We start from the raw sequence: 13,219 nt of genomic DNA on the forward strand, positions 1-13,219 counted from the left end.
CTGTTTTCTTGCCTTGAGCTGGGACTTATCTTGTCCTCAGACTGAGACTTAGACCATGGGTTCCCCCAATTCTCAGGTCTGTAGACTCAGACTGAGTTATGCTCCCAGCTTCCCTGGGTCTCCCACTTGCAGACTGTGGAATTTCTCAGGCTCCATGATTGTATGAGCCAATTCCTCATCATAAATCTCCATATCTATCTATATTTAAGTCTATATCTGTATTATAGCCTATTGGTTCTGTTTCTCTGGAGAACCCTGACTCATACAGTGCACCAGCAGAGGAGATCAAGAAGACCCTAAAAAAGCTTAAAAAATGAGGTTACAGAGGAAATAGGATTTTGTTTACTCCTTTGGAACTATCCTGTACTTATTTTAATTTGGTTTATTTATACATTTATAATATGCTAAATCTATAGCGTATGGCATAAGCACTTATAAATAATGATGCCAAAAACTGAATATATTCACAGTTCACTATAAGCTATCTTGAGAATGTAGCACTAAAACTCATTCCTCCCTGTGGGCCTGAACCTCTGGTACAGAGGGATTAAGTTTTTTAAAGGTGTTTGTGCTCAAAGCTCTTTACTAACTGTCAAGCTTCCATAGGCTGGTCCAGTATTTGAGGGACTTTGGAACCTTGGACAAAGCTAGAAACACCCAGTCTCTGAAAGTGCAATCCCGTAGATTTTCTTCCCTCTGGTCCAATTAATTGGCTCATATTTGAAACATCATCTTCTCTGGATGCCACAGAATTGGGCATAAGGGAATTCCTTAGGTGCAGAGACAATGTCTTGCTCATCTCCCCCCACCCCCAGTACTAATTTGGAAAGCACTAAACAAAACAAACAACAAACAAAAACCACACTCATTCCTGTTGAAGAGGGAGGAGTCCAATTAACCTTGATTTTTTTAGCATGAAGGTCAGACCAGCCTCTCTGCAGAAAGCCTATTTGCTGGTGGTCTTGAGGCCTTGCTGATTTTGGTGCGTTCACAGTGGAGGGGAGACCGGAGGTGGGGCACTTTCCCTAAGATGACTGCCATCATCACCTGGCAGCCCACACAGTCTCCCTGCCAGCTTGTGAGGTATTGTGCTAGAATGGCTCAATATTCCCTGAGAAGTGACATCAGTAATTCATTTTAAATGTAGTGAGGTTCTCAGGAGAAGGACTTACTGGAAATCAAGGTCAGTAAATATGATGAGGGATGGTGGTATACTACCTCAGGCTCAAAGATGGAAAAGCAGAAAAGAGCTGTGGTCTCTGTGGTATTACTGGCGATTTCCTACTTTCTCCCGGTTCCTACTTTTTAAGGATATCCTGAGGTCCCTTTATTTCAAGGAGCCTCCCCCACCCTCAGTGCCAGGTGTAGGGAGCTCCTGCTGTGTTGGCAATAGCTACTTTTGAAGGGGGCCTGACTCCACCTCTCACTTACAACACAGGGGGTGGTCATGGTCTTGAGGGTCTATGGCACCAGTGAGGAAACCAGGTGCCTTATAGTCTAGGATGGATGCCACATGGTGGAGACCACCAACAGGGGCCATCTGGGCCATGCATCACCAAGGAGTTAACTGTTTGTGCCAGTAGCTTTGGCAAGAAGAGTTTGTAGTCCACCCTGAGACCCTGCCAGATGATGGACAGATGTGTGGGGAGGTAGCCGAGGTTTCAGAAACTATGAAGATAAGTGCTTAAGGGGATATGAATGTGAAATTGTGCATATCTTTTCCACAGTCCTACTTTGGGTTGAGAGCTTGAGAAACACTTGCTCCATCTGCTTTCACAGACTTCTCTTCACCCTCCTGTGGTCCTGGAGACTGAAGGATATAGAAAATGGCCTGACAGAGGAGACAGAAGCAGGAACTCTGCCATGTATTTGAGCACAACTATCATTTAATCTTAGCTGGTCATTTATCTCTCTTGGACATCAGGAAACTTAGAAATGAGCGGGACCTACCACTCCTGGAGCCATGGTGTGGGACATATGAAGTTATAGATGAAGGGCTACTCTGAACTTTTTAGAAGAAGGGGTTTATGTAAGTTGCCTATATTACTAGTCACCTTGTTATTTCTTGGATTTGGTTTTTATATGCTTCAAAGGAAAGGATGGTTAACTAGATATATGACAAGACTTTCTTGCTGGAACTATTTTTGCTTACTGTGACCAGAAAGCCAGTAAAGTAACACCTTAACCAAATTAGCCAAATAATGTGGTATCTGATCTATTATATAGAATTTATTGTTTCATTGAAATGGTGCCAGCCAATTCTCATAACTGTTTTCTAACATATTGTTTGCCTTTTTATTAAAATAATTAATGCTGATTTATATACTTATGTATTTATATATGTGAGGGCTATCAGTGTATTGTTATCTGAAACTCCTCCTTGTCTAGGTGTCACTGGGTAAGTTTCTCTTGAACATATTACTTATCCTAAGTTTATAGTACCTTGTGTCCTGGTCACCTCCCAAGCTCACCATTCCAAATTCTAAGCCCTTAGACTCTCAGACCCCCTGGTACTTGTAGCTGGAGGAGAGCCAGTACCCTTTCCTCAGATCTCCTATCAAGAGCTGCAGGGACCAAGTAATCAACTTAAGATGCTTTCAAGTGCAAGTAACAGAAGCAACTTAAATCATGAAGAAAATTCTTTAATTCACCTAACAAGAAGTGTCCAAGGAGGGTGGTTGACACTGGTAGTTCAGCAATACTTCAAATTCTTTCCATCTCATTACTTCCATTCTCAGCATGGTTAGCTTTTGTAGTCGGGATTGCCCTCTTATAGTTGTCTGGATGGCTGAAGTGCCGCTTTGTATCACCCACCCCCATACAACAGTACACAAAGGCTGAACGAGGTAAAAAGGCCACATGTCACCCTCTTTTGTCATCTTTTATAAGAGTGGGGAAATATCTCCTACAAGCTCCCAGCAGACTTATGTTTCATTGTTAGAAAAAATTTCCAAAACATAGGAAAGGCAGAAGAGATTACTGAGTACTTTGAGCACAATGCTGGACTTAATTTCCTATCATCTGGGCTATTTTATAACTCCATAGAGGCAGGGGTTAACTTGAAGGTTTTCGTCTAGAAGAGGTACAGATATTTTTTATTCACTGGAACAGACAACTCTGGGGATCTGGTTTATTGCCCTGTTGGCCACTACCCAGGTTTGTACCTAACCCAGCTATCCTCTTATAAATACTTTAGCTTGTCAAAGATTCTTTGACTCCATTTTAACATCTTACTAGTTTCTTCATTGATTAATGTATGGAACAAAATGTATCCATTTTATATTTTCATGATATTCATAATTTTACCTTTTTGAAAGTTATACTTTAATGTTGGCCAGAATTTGGGCACAGCATATACCTAATCAGTTACCCCAAGGGAAAAAAGATTACCTCAATTTATTTCCCATAATATCCTTCACTCCCTTCCCTCCTCATTGCTCTTACCTACCAGGACTGAGGAGGGCCCAGCCTTCCCAGGGCTCATGGGGTTCTGATATCAAGGGAGAAGAGCAGGAGAATGCTCTTTGTATAGGTCCTTAACAGTTCCTGCCATGCCAAGGGAACCCCAAGATTGGGTATAGAAGAGGCCAAATTTTATTTTAACCCTCTATTTGTTAAATATAATTGTTCTGCCTTTAATCTTCAAGTAGTCAACATCATACTTAACACAGAGCCCAGTTCTAGATGTTGTGGAACTGTAAGAAGGCAGGAGAGAATATTGGTTAAATGCAAAGTTTCTATCTTTTTAAATTAATGAATGAGCCCCACTAGATGGTATTCATCTTTGTGCTAAAGGTAGTGCTTCTAAGATCAACATACATTTATTGAGCATTTACCATGAGTAAGACAGAACTATGATACTTTGTGGAGTCAAACAGACCTGTTCATACTCATAGGCAGATTATTGGGCAAATTCATACCTGGGTAAACTAATTAGCCTCTGTAAGCCTTGATATTCTCATCTCCAGATCAGGCATAAGGATAGCAGCATAGCACTTTATGTGATAGAACTGGGGGTTATTTGCCCTAAGAAGAAGTGACCCAGACCTGTGTTATCCACTTGTATTCTTCCCTTTCCCTTCCATTCTTGAAAGCTTTGCTTATTCCTCTGTAATTCTCTGAAGCCTTTAGGAGAATAAAGATTATTTGAATTACAGGGAACTCCAGCCATCATTCTCAATTCTTCACTTTATGTACAATTCTAATTGCATTCCTGTTTGAGTGTGTAGCTATTTGTCTCCATGAAGTAAAGTAGATGGACTTTCTGGGTGGCTTTTCTTTGGCCCTCCTCTTCTGTCATGATTTCCAGCTTTGCTCTGGATGACTGAGGTCTGACCACTGTACCAAGGTAACATTGCTACATCTACATTATCACTAATTGTAATCATAAAAAATCAATTATTTTTATAACTGATATTTCTAGTGTTAACTGATAACAGTACAATTTTGTGGGCATGTGCATAAAAGCAATCATTTGTTGGGAGAGAAGTTTCCTTCTGAATGTGAATGTCTATCTTGGTAACTATTTATAATTAAAAATAATTTTTAATAAAGTGGTAAGAACTGGGTTCCCCCCTGCCATCTTTTATAGTTATTTGTATACTTTTCCTTTATCTCTCCAATCTGATTTTAAGCATTATGGGATACATGGCCTTATCTTATGAATCTTTATATTTTTCACATTAGTATAGCACATAGCATGTAGGTTTTTTTTTTTTTTTTTTTTAATAAATGAGTCCCAGAAGTTGGTACTCATTTTTGTTCCTAGGATAGTGTTTCTAAAATTAACTTACATTAACCGAGTCTCTACCCTGAATAAAGAACAGTGTGGAAGAGGGAAAGATGATACAGACCTGGCCTGAGTTTTTGCCAAGGCTTCTGGAGGCATTGGTGTATGGCCAGATCTTCTAGTCTCTTGCAGGCCACATACAGCATTTTATGTTCTATTCTGGAAGCAGTGCAGACCCCTGGAGGGTTTTTAAGTTAGGGGTTCAAGAGCAGATTTTGATTTTGTAAAGCCACACGCCTATTCTCAGCCTAATTCTCAGCAATACTGCTTGCAAATTGGGGTTTCCTGTATAGGCCTGAGGATTAGATACACCCTAGTATTTGGTGCGTCTTATAATCATGAATTGTTAAAAAATATTCTTTGTGAAGTCGGGGAATTATATAGTTCATTCTGGAAAAATCTCAAACAAAAATAATTTGAAAATTTCAGGCTCCTGCTCCTGTAAACCCAAGGATTCAATCAGGTTTAACCTACCAGTTTAATTAAATGTTTATAGTGTTACAGGGGATCATATAGTCAGGTAGCATACAGACTTTGTAGAGCTTAGAATTTAGCAAGAGTAATCGGTCAATTGTAGAATATAGTGTGAGAAGAAGAACAGAAGTGGGAGAGTATGTCTAACTTGCTGGTCGTAGTAAGAACGGTGGTTAAGAAAGTGATTCAGGGGTATCCTTTTCTAAGCTTGGAAACAACCTGGGGCAAGGATTGAAATGCTGGTAACTGCCTTGGGTATTATAGACCCAGGGTGGTGAGAGTGAGGACAATCCAAAATGAGGTTAGCAGAGAAGTGTATGTTATTGTACTGGCCATCAATTCACAAAGAGCTGGAGAAGGACAATGGCAGGTTGCCTGGCAGGGATATTTGTATACCTTATAAACACAGGGGTAGCATGCCTTAGGGAGAAAAAGAGAAAATGATTGCCTAGATTCTCTCTCCTCTTGTTGCCTGCTGGTCTACTCCAAAGTAGTGAACTCCCTTGCACCTTTAGGCTGTGTCATCTAGTTCCTTACACTGCCAATTGGAATACTTGATTCTGTGTCCTGCAGTGTGATGTTTCATCCTAGTCCAGATGTGGCAGGAGCCCGAGGGCCTGGCATCCAGGCAAGTGAGTAATTGGCCTCCAATACCAGCACCTTTGGAAGGAATGCGGGTAGTCAGGGGACTCCAGGGAGGCATGTGAGGTTTGTTTCCAATACAATCCTAAAGGATAGACAGGATTCCGAGAGGCAGAGATGAAAGAGGAAGGCATTTTAATATGAGCAATGACATAAAGGAAGAAACATGTGTGCTGCATTTAAGATAAAGCAAGTGCCTCGTTGGCTTCAACAGAGATGTGACCATTTCTTAGCCCATATTTTCTTGACTTGCAGTTATTGCATTTTTTTCCCTTTTAAAATGTACTCCAAATATATAACTAAATGTTTATTCCTTCATTAGTTTTGTTTTTTTTTTTTTTTTGTATGAATAAATACATACAGAGGAGGCTGGAAATGGAAGACTCCAAATGTGAAGCTGTCCTTGATTCAGCCAACAGTAGGGGTCACAGACGGTCTTGAGCAGGGAATGGGGTATTAAAGAGTGAGGGGGAAGGGTAATGGGGTTTAAACCACTGCCGATAGTTCATCATTTATTTCTGCTTGATAGCCTCACACAGCCTCCCTTTTAATCTATTGGTGGTAATACATTGGAGCAGTAATAGTAACAACCACCACAACCAAGACTCAGCTTGTTTATCTCCCTACCCTGGTTAGTCTCTAGCTCCTTGCTCTGCCTTATTGTTTTAATAGCATTAAGTTAGCAGGCATCATATATATATATTTTCTTTTCTTTTCTTTTTTTTTTTTTTTCATTTAGTTGTTTTCTGCCTGTTTGCCTTACCAGAAAACTTCACAAACTAGAGACTTTGTCTTGAGCAGTTACTGCCAGTGCCTGGCACTGTTCTAAGTGCCTGATGGGGTTCTAAAGTAACTCCATTGAACCATATGTGTGCTATGTGTGAACTATTTGGTGCTGATTCTTTGTAATCTGTTGATACTTGCTTTAGTGATTAGTTCATTGTCAGTTTTTGAAAATATTCCATGTGTACCTGTAAGAACATGCATTTTTAAGTTTTTTGATGAAATATTCAATTTATGTGTATTAGCTCAAGCTAATTATATTTTTCAAATCTATAATTATTTTACTAAAATCTATATCTTATTAATTTTTTGCCTACTGAATCTATTAATTACTGAGGGAAATATGTTGACCTTTCCACTATGATTGTGGATTTGTCAATTTCTTTTTTTTTTTGGATTTGTCAATTTCTTAAATTTTTATTAATATTAATTTTTCATAATATATCTAGGCTTGTATCATAAGTTGCACATAAGTACAGAATTTAAAAATTTTCCCAATAGCGGCACCTGGGTGACTCGGTCGATTAAGCATCCAACTCTTGATTTTGCTCAGGTCATGATCTCAGGGTCATGAGATTGAGCCCCATATCACACTCTGTGCTGGCTTGGAGTCTGCTTAAGATTCTCTCTCTCCCTCTCCGCCTTCCCCTTGCTGTCTCTTTAAAATAATAAATAAATACAAATTTTCTCAATCAATTATTGGATTTTTTTCAATATGTTGTGATACTCTTTTTGTTTTTTTGAGAGGGAGAAAGAAAGAGAGAGCACCCCTTGTGCACAGGGTGAGGGTGAGGTATATGCAGAGGGAGGGAGAGAGACAGACAGAGAGAGAGAGAAAGAATCTTAAGCAGGCTCCATGCCCAGTGTGAAGCCCCGGTTGGGCTTGATCTCAACAACCTTGAGATCATGACCTGAGCCGAAATCAAGAGTCTGTTGCTTACCGACTGTGCCACCCAGGTGCCTCTGTAGTGATACTCTTTATCCTTAATTTACCTAATACTGCTTTTTGCCAGCTTTCTTTTGCCTGGAGTATCTTTTCAATCCTCTTGCTTTCAACCTATGTCCTTACTTTTTTTTTTTTTTTTTTTAAGTGTGTTCTTTATAACAATTCTTTAAAAATAGCTTAGTCTTGTTTCTCTGTGTTTAAATTCATGATTTTAGTCTGTTGTGATTAACAATACATGGAATGTTTCTTCCATTGCATTTTGTGACACACCTTTTTCTCCTTTCCCTGCTTTCTTTTCTGGTTTTTGAGTGAGTAGTGGACAATACGTATGAAATAATGGAGAGGTGTTGGGTGATACTGTCTTCTGGAGAGGGTCTAACTTTTTTCTGGGTAGTAGTTATAGTAAGGACAGATCACCTTGAACTAATGGGGGACTGAGTTGGTTTAAGGATGGTTTCAGATTTTGTGAAGGCTTTATATCTAAGATTTATATCTTTATATTTAAGAAGGAGGCCTTGAGGGTTTCCAAGACCCTTCTTCATCTTTGTGAATCTCCTGAAAACTCTGCTTAGTTTTTAAACCTCTTAGCAGCCCCCTTCTCCTTACTGTCTTCCCTTGAACAATGTAGGATTCAGTAAGTGCCTCAAGGGTAAAAGCCAGGCAGAATGTCAGACTTAACTTCTCATTTGTTCCCTTTCTTACTGGAAGAAATTCCCCTCAAGTCCTGGCTGCCTCTGTGGCCCTGAACTGTAATTTTTGTCTTGTGAGCCCAGGAAAAGTGCTGCACGCTCTAGGCCAGGGCATTCTGCCTTTGTCAACTGCCCTGAGAGGAACACATCATGCAGAATTTTGGCTTACCTAGAGCATTCCCTTCCTTTCCAGGTTCTGGCTCCTCAAGTGCTGACTGCCTTCGTTTGTCTTAGCTGATCTCTGATATCTTCAAAGACCTGCTGCATTTTTGTTTTTGTTTTTTTAATTTTACTCAGATTTTACATTGTTCAAATGTTTCAGTGTTCTCTGTACAGCTGTGGAAAGTATGAAATAAGCTTACTCCATCGTAGTCAGAAGTTGAGGTTTCATTCTTGTGTTTTTAATTTCAATCACAGTTTCCCCCTAGAAATTCTATTTGATTGGTTTTCAAATCAGCATCATCTTTTTTTTGGGTAGTACCCTTTTTCTATCTTATATTTCCTCTTAATTCTTTCTTTATAATTTTAATCTCTTAAAATATACTTATTTTATAGTTTGAATCCTTTTAGATTATCTGAAACTCACAGGAGTATAATTTTACTCTATGTTATCTGCTGACTCTTGCTTTGCGTTTGCTTCTGCCAGATGCCCCAAGAGGTAGAAGCAGCTGAGAACCAATCTTTATGTTAATTTCTTGGCTTGGGATTTCTGAAGCCATAAAGCTATTGCATATTTGAATCCCAAATGTGAGTGAGCAGAGAGATATGGTTATGGAATAAGAAGAGAGATATTTTTTTTTTCCACTCAGAAGTTCAGACCTGTACAGATCAACTTTCTTGTCATTTTGTGTTACTTGTGAGTGGATGTTTCTTAGGTCATTCTTTCAGCGAAGATATGAACCACATATGGGATTCTGACATATTTGTGTCTGTATATTCCAATTTTTCACATTACATGGGCTCAAGGTCTTGGCTTTTGTTTCTGTGAGGCCATGAAAGCCAGCCCATTGGCTACTGAGCTCAGCACAATCCCCATAGGTTTTATACAAACCCTCAGGGATATGCTTCATTTTCTTGTAAGCTCAGCATATGTGAAGATATTTACAGACTTTATTCCACGTTTTTTGGTGTTTTTAGGTAAATGTTTTCAAGTTGTCTAGTGCTTCGTAATTCCAGAAACAAAAGTCTTAACTGACATAATTTATATTACTGGCTTATACATGTTATCTATTATTAGGTATCATCAACAACATTATTATTTCTACAAATACATAAAACTTGAACATTTGGATTTAATGTATTTAATAATAGGTTATGTGTGTGTATAAATATATATAACATTTTATAGAACATATAGTTACATATATGTTCTATAAAAATATCTTACATAAATATATTTAACATATATATTTATATATGACATATAATATGTAAGAGTATGTATAATAGATTACAAAGTCTTATGATAACTGGTCTATCAACTGAGTGTATGGTTAGTAGATACAGTACTACGTAGATCATGCTACAGAAACACAGTAAAATTGAGCCTATTGAAATAGTGTAAACCACATCACTCTTTTCCCAACTACATGTCCTGCTGATGTTGAAACTTTGTTTTTAAAACTCATATTTCCTCAGGGGAACTAGAAAATGCTGTGGATTTGTAGCTTTTAAACCCTGAAAGATATATCTACGGGAGTGTGTATTTATCACTTCACATGCACCCATATATATTATTTATATTAGAAATAAATTTTTTTTATTTTGCATGAAATTTTATGTCCTTTTTTCCTTTGTGTAGGAGGATACTTCATCGAGACTTGAAATCAAAGAATATATTTCTGAAAAACAATCTTCTTAAAATTGGTAAGATTTTTAAAAATATGTATTCCAGAAACATGGGAGAATATATTCTAGATGTTATCAGTACATCACATTGAAATATATAGTGCCTAGAAGTGTTAGAGTGATCACTGGTTTATTTTAACTTCTCAAACTTTTGTTTTTACTTGGTTGGGGCCAACAAAACCCCATTATTTTGTTTCTGAGTACCTGATATAAATTGAAGTGTAAGACATTTGCTATATACCTGATAGATTGAACTAATAATTTTTGAGTTTCTATTCCATGCCAAGCACTGTGCAAGTATTTAGAGTTGTTTTACTAACTTCGTTAATTAGTATAGGTTTTCCCCTTATTTTACCCCAAGCAATTAGCAGTTATCACTGGTAATGAAATTATTGGTATCATGGATTTGTTAATTTTTAGTTCTTCTTCAGAACTGTACCTCCACTCATAACAGTTACTGGATTGTTCATTCTTCCTGTAAGATATTCTTAAAGAGAGAAAGCCTAAAAGCATACAACTAGTTAGATGTGTAAAGAGAACTTAATGGACTCAAATTTTTATAGGCATGTTCTTGAAAGGTCTCAGGTCTTTTATTTGAAATATTTCCTTTATTGTAATCAAAGAATGAACTCTTCTTGCTTTGAGGAAATTGCAAACCATTATATTCTTAGATTCAGCCCCCCAAAATCATTTTGTTTGTTGTTAGGCAGAACTGAAATAGGTTTTCTTTCAAGTTGCTGGTTCTCCATAATTCCAGAAATAAAAAGCTTTCGCTTATATAATTCACCTTCCTGGCTCAGTCTTCCTTCTCCTATAAGCCTATGTTTTTAAAGCTATGCACCAGCATTGTGTAATTTTAAAGATACCATTTTTTTTTCTTTCCCTTTAAATGATATGAGTCATTGCATATTAAAATTGTCAAATTAGACAGTTGTTACTTTCCAGGCTGCTTTTCATTGTTTTAAAATATTCATAAAAATTTATTATTATTTCAAGGGGATTTTGGAGTTTCTCGACTCCTAATGGGATCCTGTGATCTAGCCACCACTTTAGCTGGAACTCCCCATTACATGAGTCCAGAGGCTTTGAAACACCAAGGCTACAACACAAAGTCGGACATCTGGTGAGTGGGCAATGGGCTGGTCCAGGTGATGTATATATCTGCTGCACTGAGAGGACAATGTGTTTCATTTTGGGGCTCATTTACTTGCTACATCCACTCACTTTATCCTTTTGAAGTATGAGTCATTCTTTGACCAGAGTAAAGGAGGGGTTTTTGGATTTGGAATTTGATGATATCCATTATGCCAATTTCAAAAATTCTCTTTATTTATAGATTACTCTTTTTATTTTTATTTTTTCCTTCTTTAACCACAAGGAAAAGTTCTTAATGTATCACAAACATTAAATGTTGATAGGTTTCTGCTGGCCTGTTAAAGAAAGTATTTGTAATCCTAAACACTGTGCTTTACTTTATTTAAGATCAACTTCCACATCTGTGGGGGAATTTATGGCTTTATTTTTTTTTCTTCTTGATGCTCATAAGAATCTTTACTGCAGATACTAGCTTTTAAGAATAAACTTTAAAAAATTTCTGGGTTTTCAATGATAGATGCATCTGAGATTTCTCCATTTATCTGAGCTCTTGTACCAAAGGAATTTCTCATTCCTTGTCATGGAACCAGTTTAAATCTCAGTGCAGAAGCCATGTGGAAAATTGTATTCTTTTGTTAGCAGTAGATCCTATTTAGGGAAAATCTCTTTCCTTTGAAGAGGAGTCATATAATTTTCGGCTTGTTAAGGTTTGAAAGGACAATCTAGCTAAGAGCCTGTTAATTAAGTAAATAATTATTGTATGCAAATCAACCTAAGTACTTCTGAGCTTTCAGAGATGAGCAATGTGAAAGATTATGTCAACTTCATTCTTCTAAAGAGGATAAGGGAAAAGTAAGCAGAACAGGGGATAGGCCTTTGGATTTTCATAAGGGTCATTACTCATGTTCTTGTTCTGATGCCTTCCGAGTGGGAGAGAACACGGTCAACACTGTCAACATTAGATCTGGCTATGGCAGATAACCATCCATTCTGTCCCTTCAGTTCACTCTTGTGATTATTCATTTCTAGGTTCTTCAGTGTTTTTTTCTTTCTTTCATTGTTAGCCTGTTTCTACCCTGATGGTGTTTAACAATTTGCCTATCATATTTTCTCTAATCATAACCTTCCCCTAACACCTTCCCCAAAAACCAAAACTAAAACTAAAATAATACACAAGACCACAAAAAGTATGTTCAGGGGAATGAATTTCTATAAATTTTGCTTTATTAAGCATCTACTATTTGCCAATGACTAAGTAATAGCCCTTAGGATATAAAATAAAATAAAAAAAAAATAATAGGATTCCGGTCCCTGAGGAGGAGGAGTCTTGCTCTTTTTAGAGTGTTCTTCAGTTTGAGATCAGTCTTGGGCTTTGGATTGGATTTGAGTTCCATATTTACATCTCTTTTTATACTTAATTTTTTTTTTTATTATTATGGCATTTAAAAAAGATTCAGGAGCACCTGTAGCTCAGTTGGTTAAGCATCTGCCTTCAGCTCAGGTCATGATCCTGAGGTCCTGGAATCTAGCCCTGAGTGGGGCTCCCTGCTCTGTGAGGAGTCTGCTTCTCCCTCTCCCTCTGCCCCTCCCCCTATGCTCTCTGTCTCTCAGATAAATAAATAAGGTCTTCAAAAAAAAAAAAATAGATTCAAATATGTAATTTCTTCATGATTAAAATTACATGCTATGCCAGAAAGTTGTTTACATCATGTCATTTGGATTACAACTAAATTAATTTATGAAGCCCATCGTTAAGCCTTTTGTATCACATGTAGGAAGAAAGCTGGCTCTTTGGGGCAGGTATCTACATCTGCTTGCCAAATCAGATGTGTCTCCCCAGAAACTTGGGCAACAGTACCCACAGACAGAGGAGTAAAGCATATAGTCTTTTTGTCTCAGTTGTGTTTATCGTAGTCCTTTTTAAAAAAAAAAAAAAAAAAAGGACTTTTTTTT

General features: G+C 37.6%; 1 protein-coding gene across 2 annotated transcripts in view; it reads left to right on the forward strand.

Moving 5' to 3' along the window:
- The window catches only part of LOC111155059 (NIMA related kinase 11), a 241,177-nt gene that overhangs the window by 67,958 nt on the left and 160,000 nt on the right, over positions 1–13,219 (forward strand). For both annotated transcript variants that reach the window (XM_022515086.1, XM_022515087.1), the window contains 2 exons: positions 10,125–10,189; positions 11,168–11,294. In XM_022515086.1, the coding sequence (XP_022370794.1) occupies positions 10,125–10,189; positions 11,168–11,294 (192 nt within the window). The remainder of the gene's footprint in view (positions 1–10,124; positions 10,190–11,167; positions 11,295–13,219) is intronic.

Source organism: Enhydra lutris, unplaced genomic scaffold (assembly GCF_002288905.1).
Source record: "Enhydra lutris kenyoni isolate GAN:26980312 unplaced genomic scaffold, ASM228890v2 scaffoldscaffold39, whole genome shotgun sequence".
Lineage (NCBI taxonomy): Eukaryota > Metazoa > Chordata > Mammalia > Carnivora > Mustelidae > Enhydra > Enhydra lutris.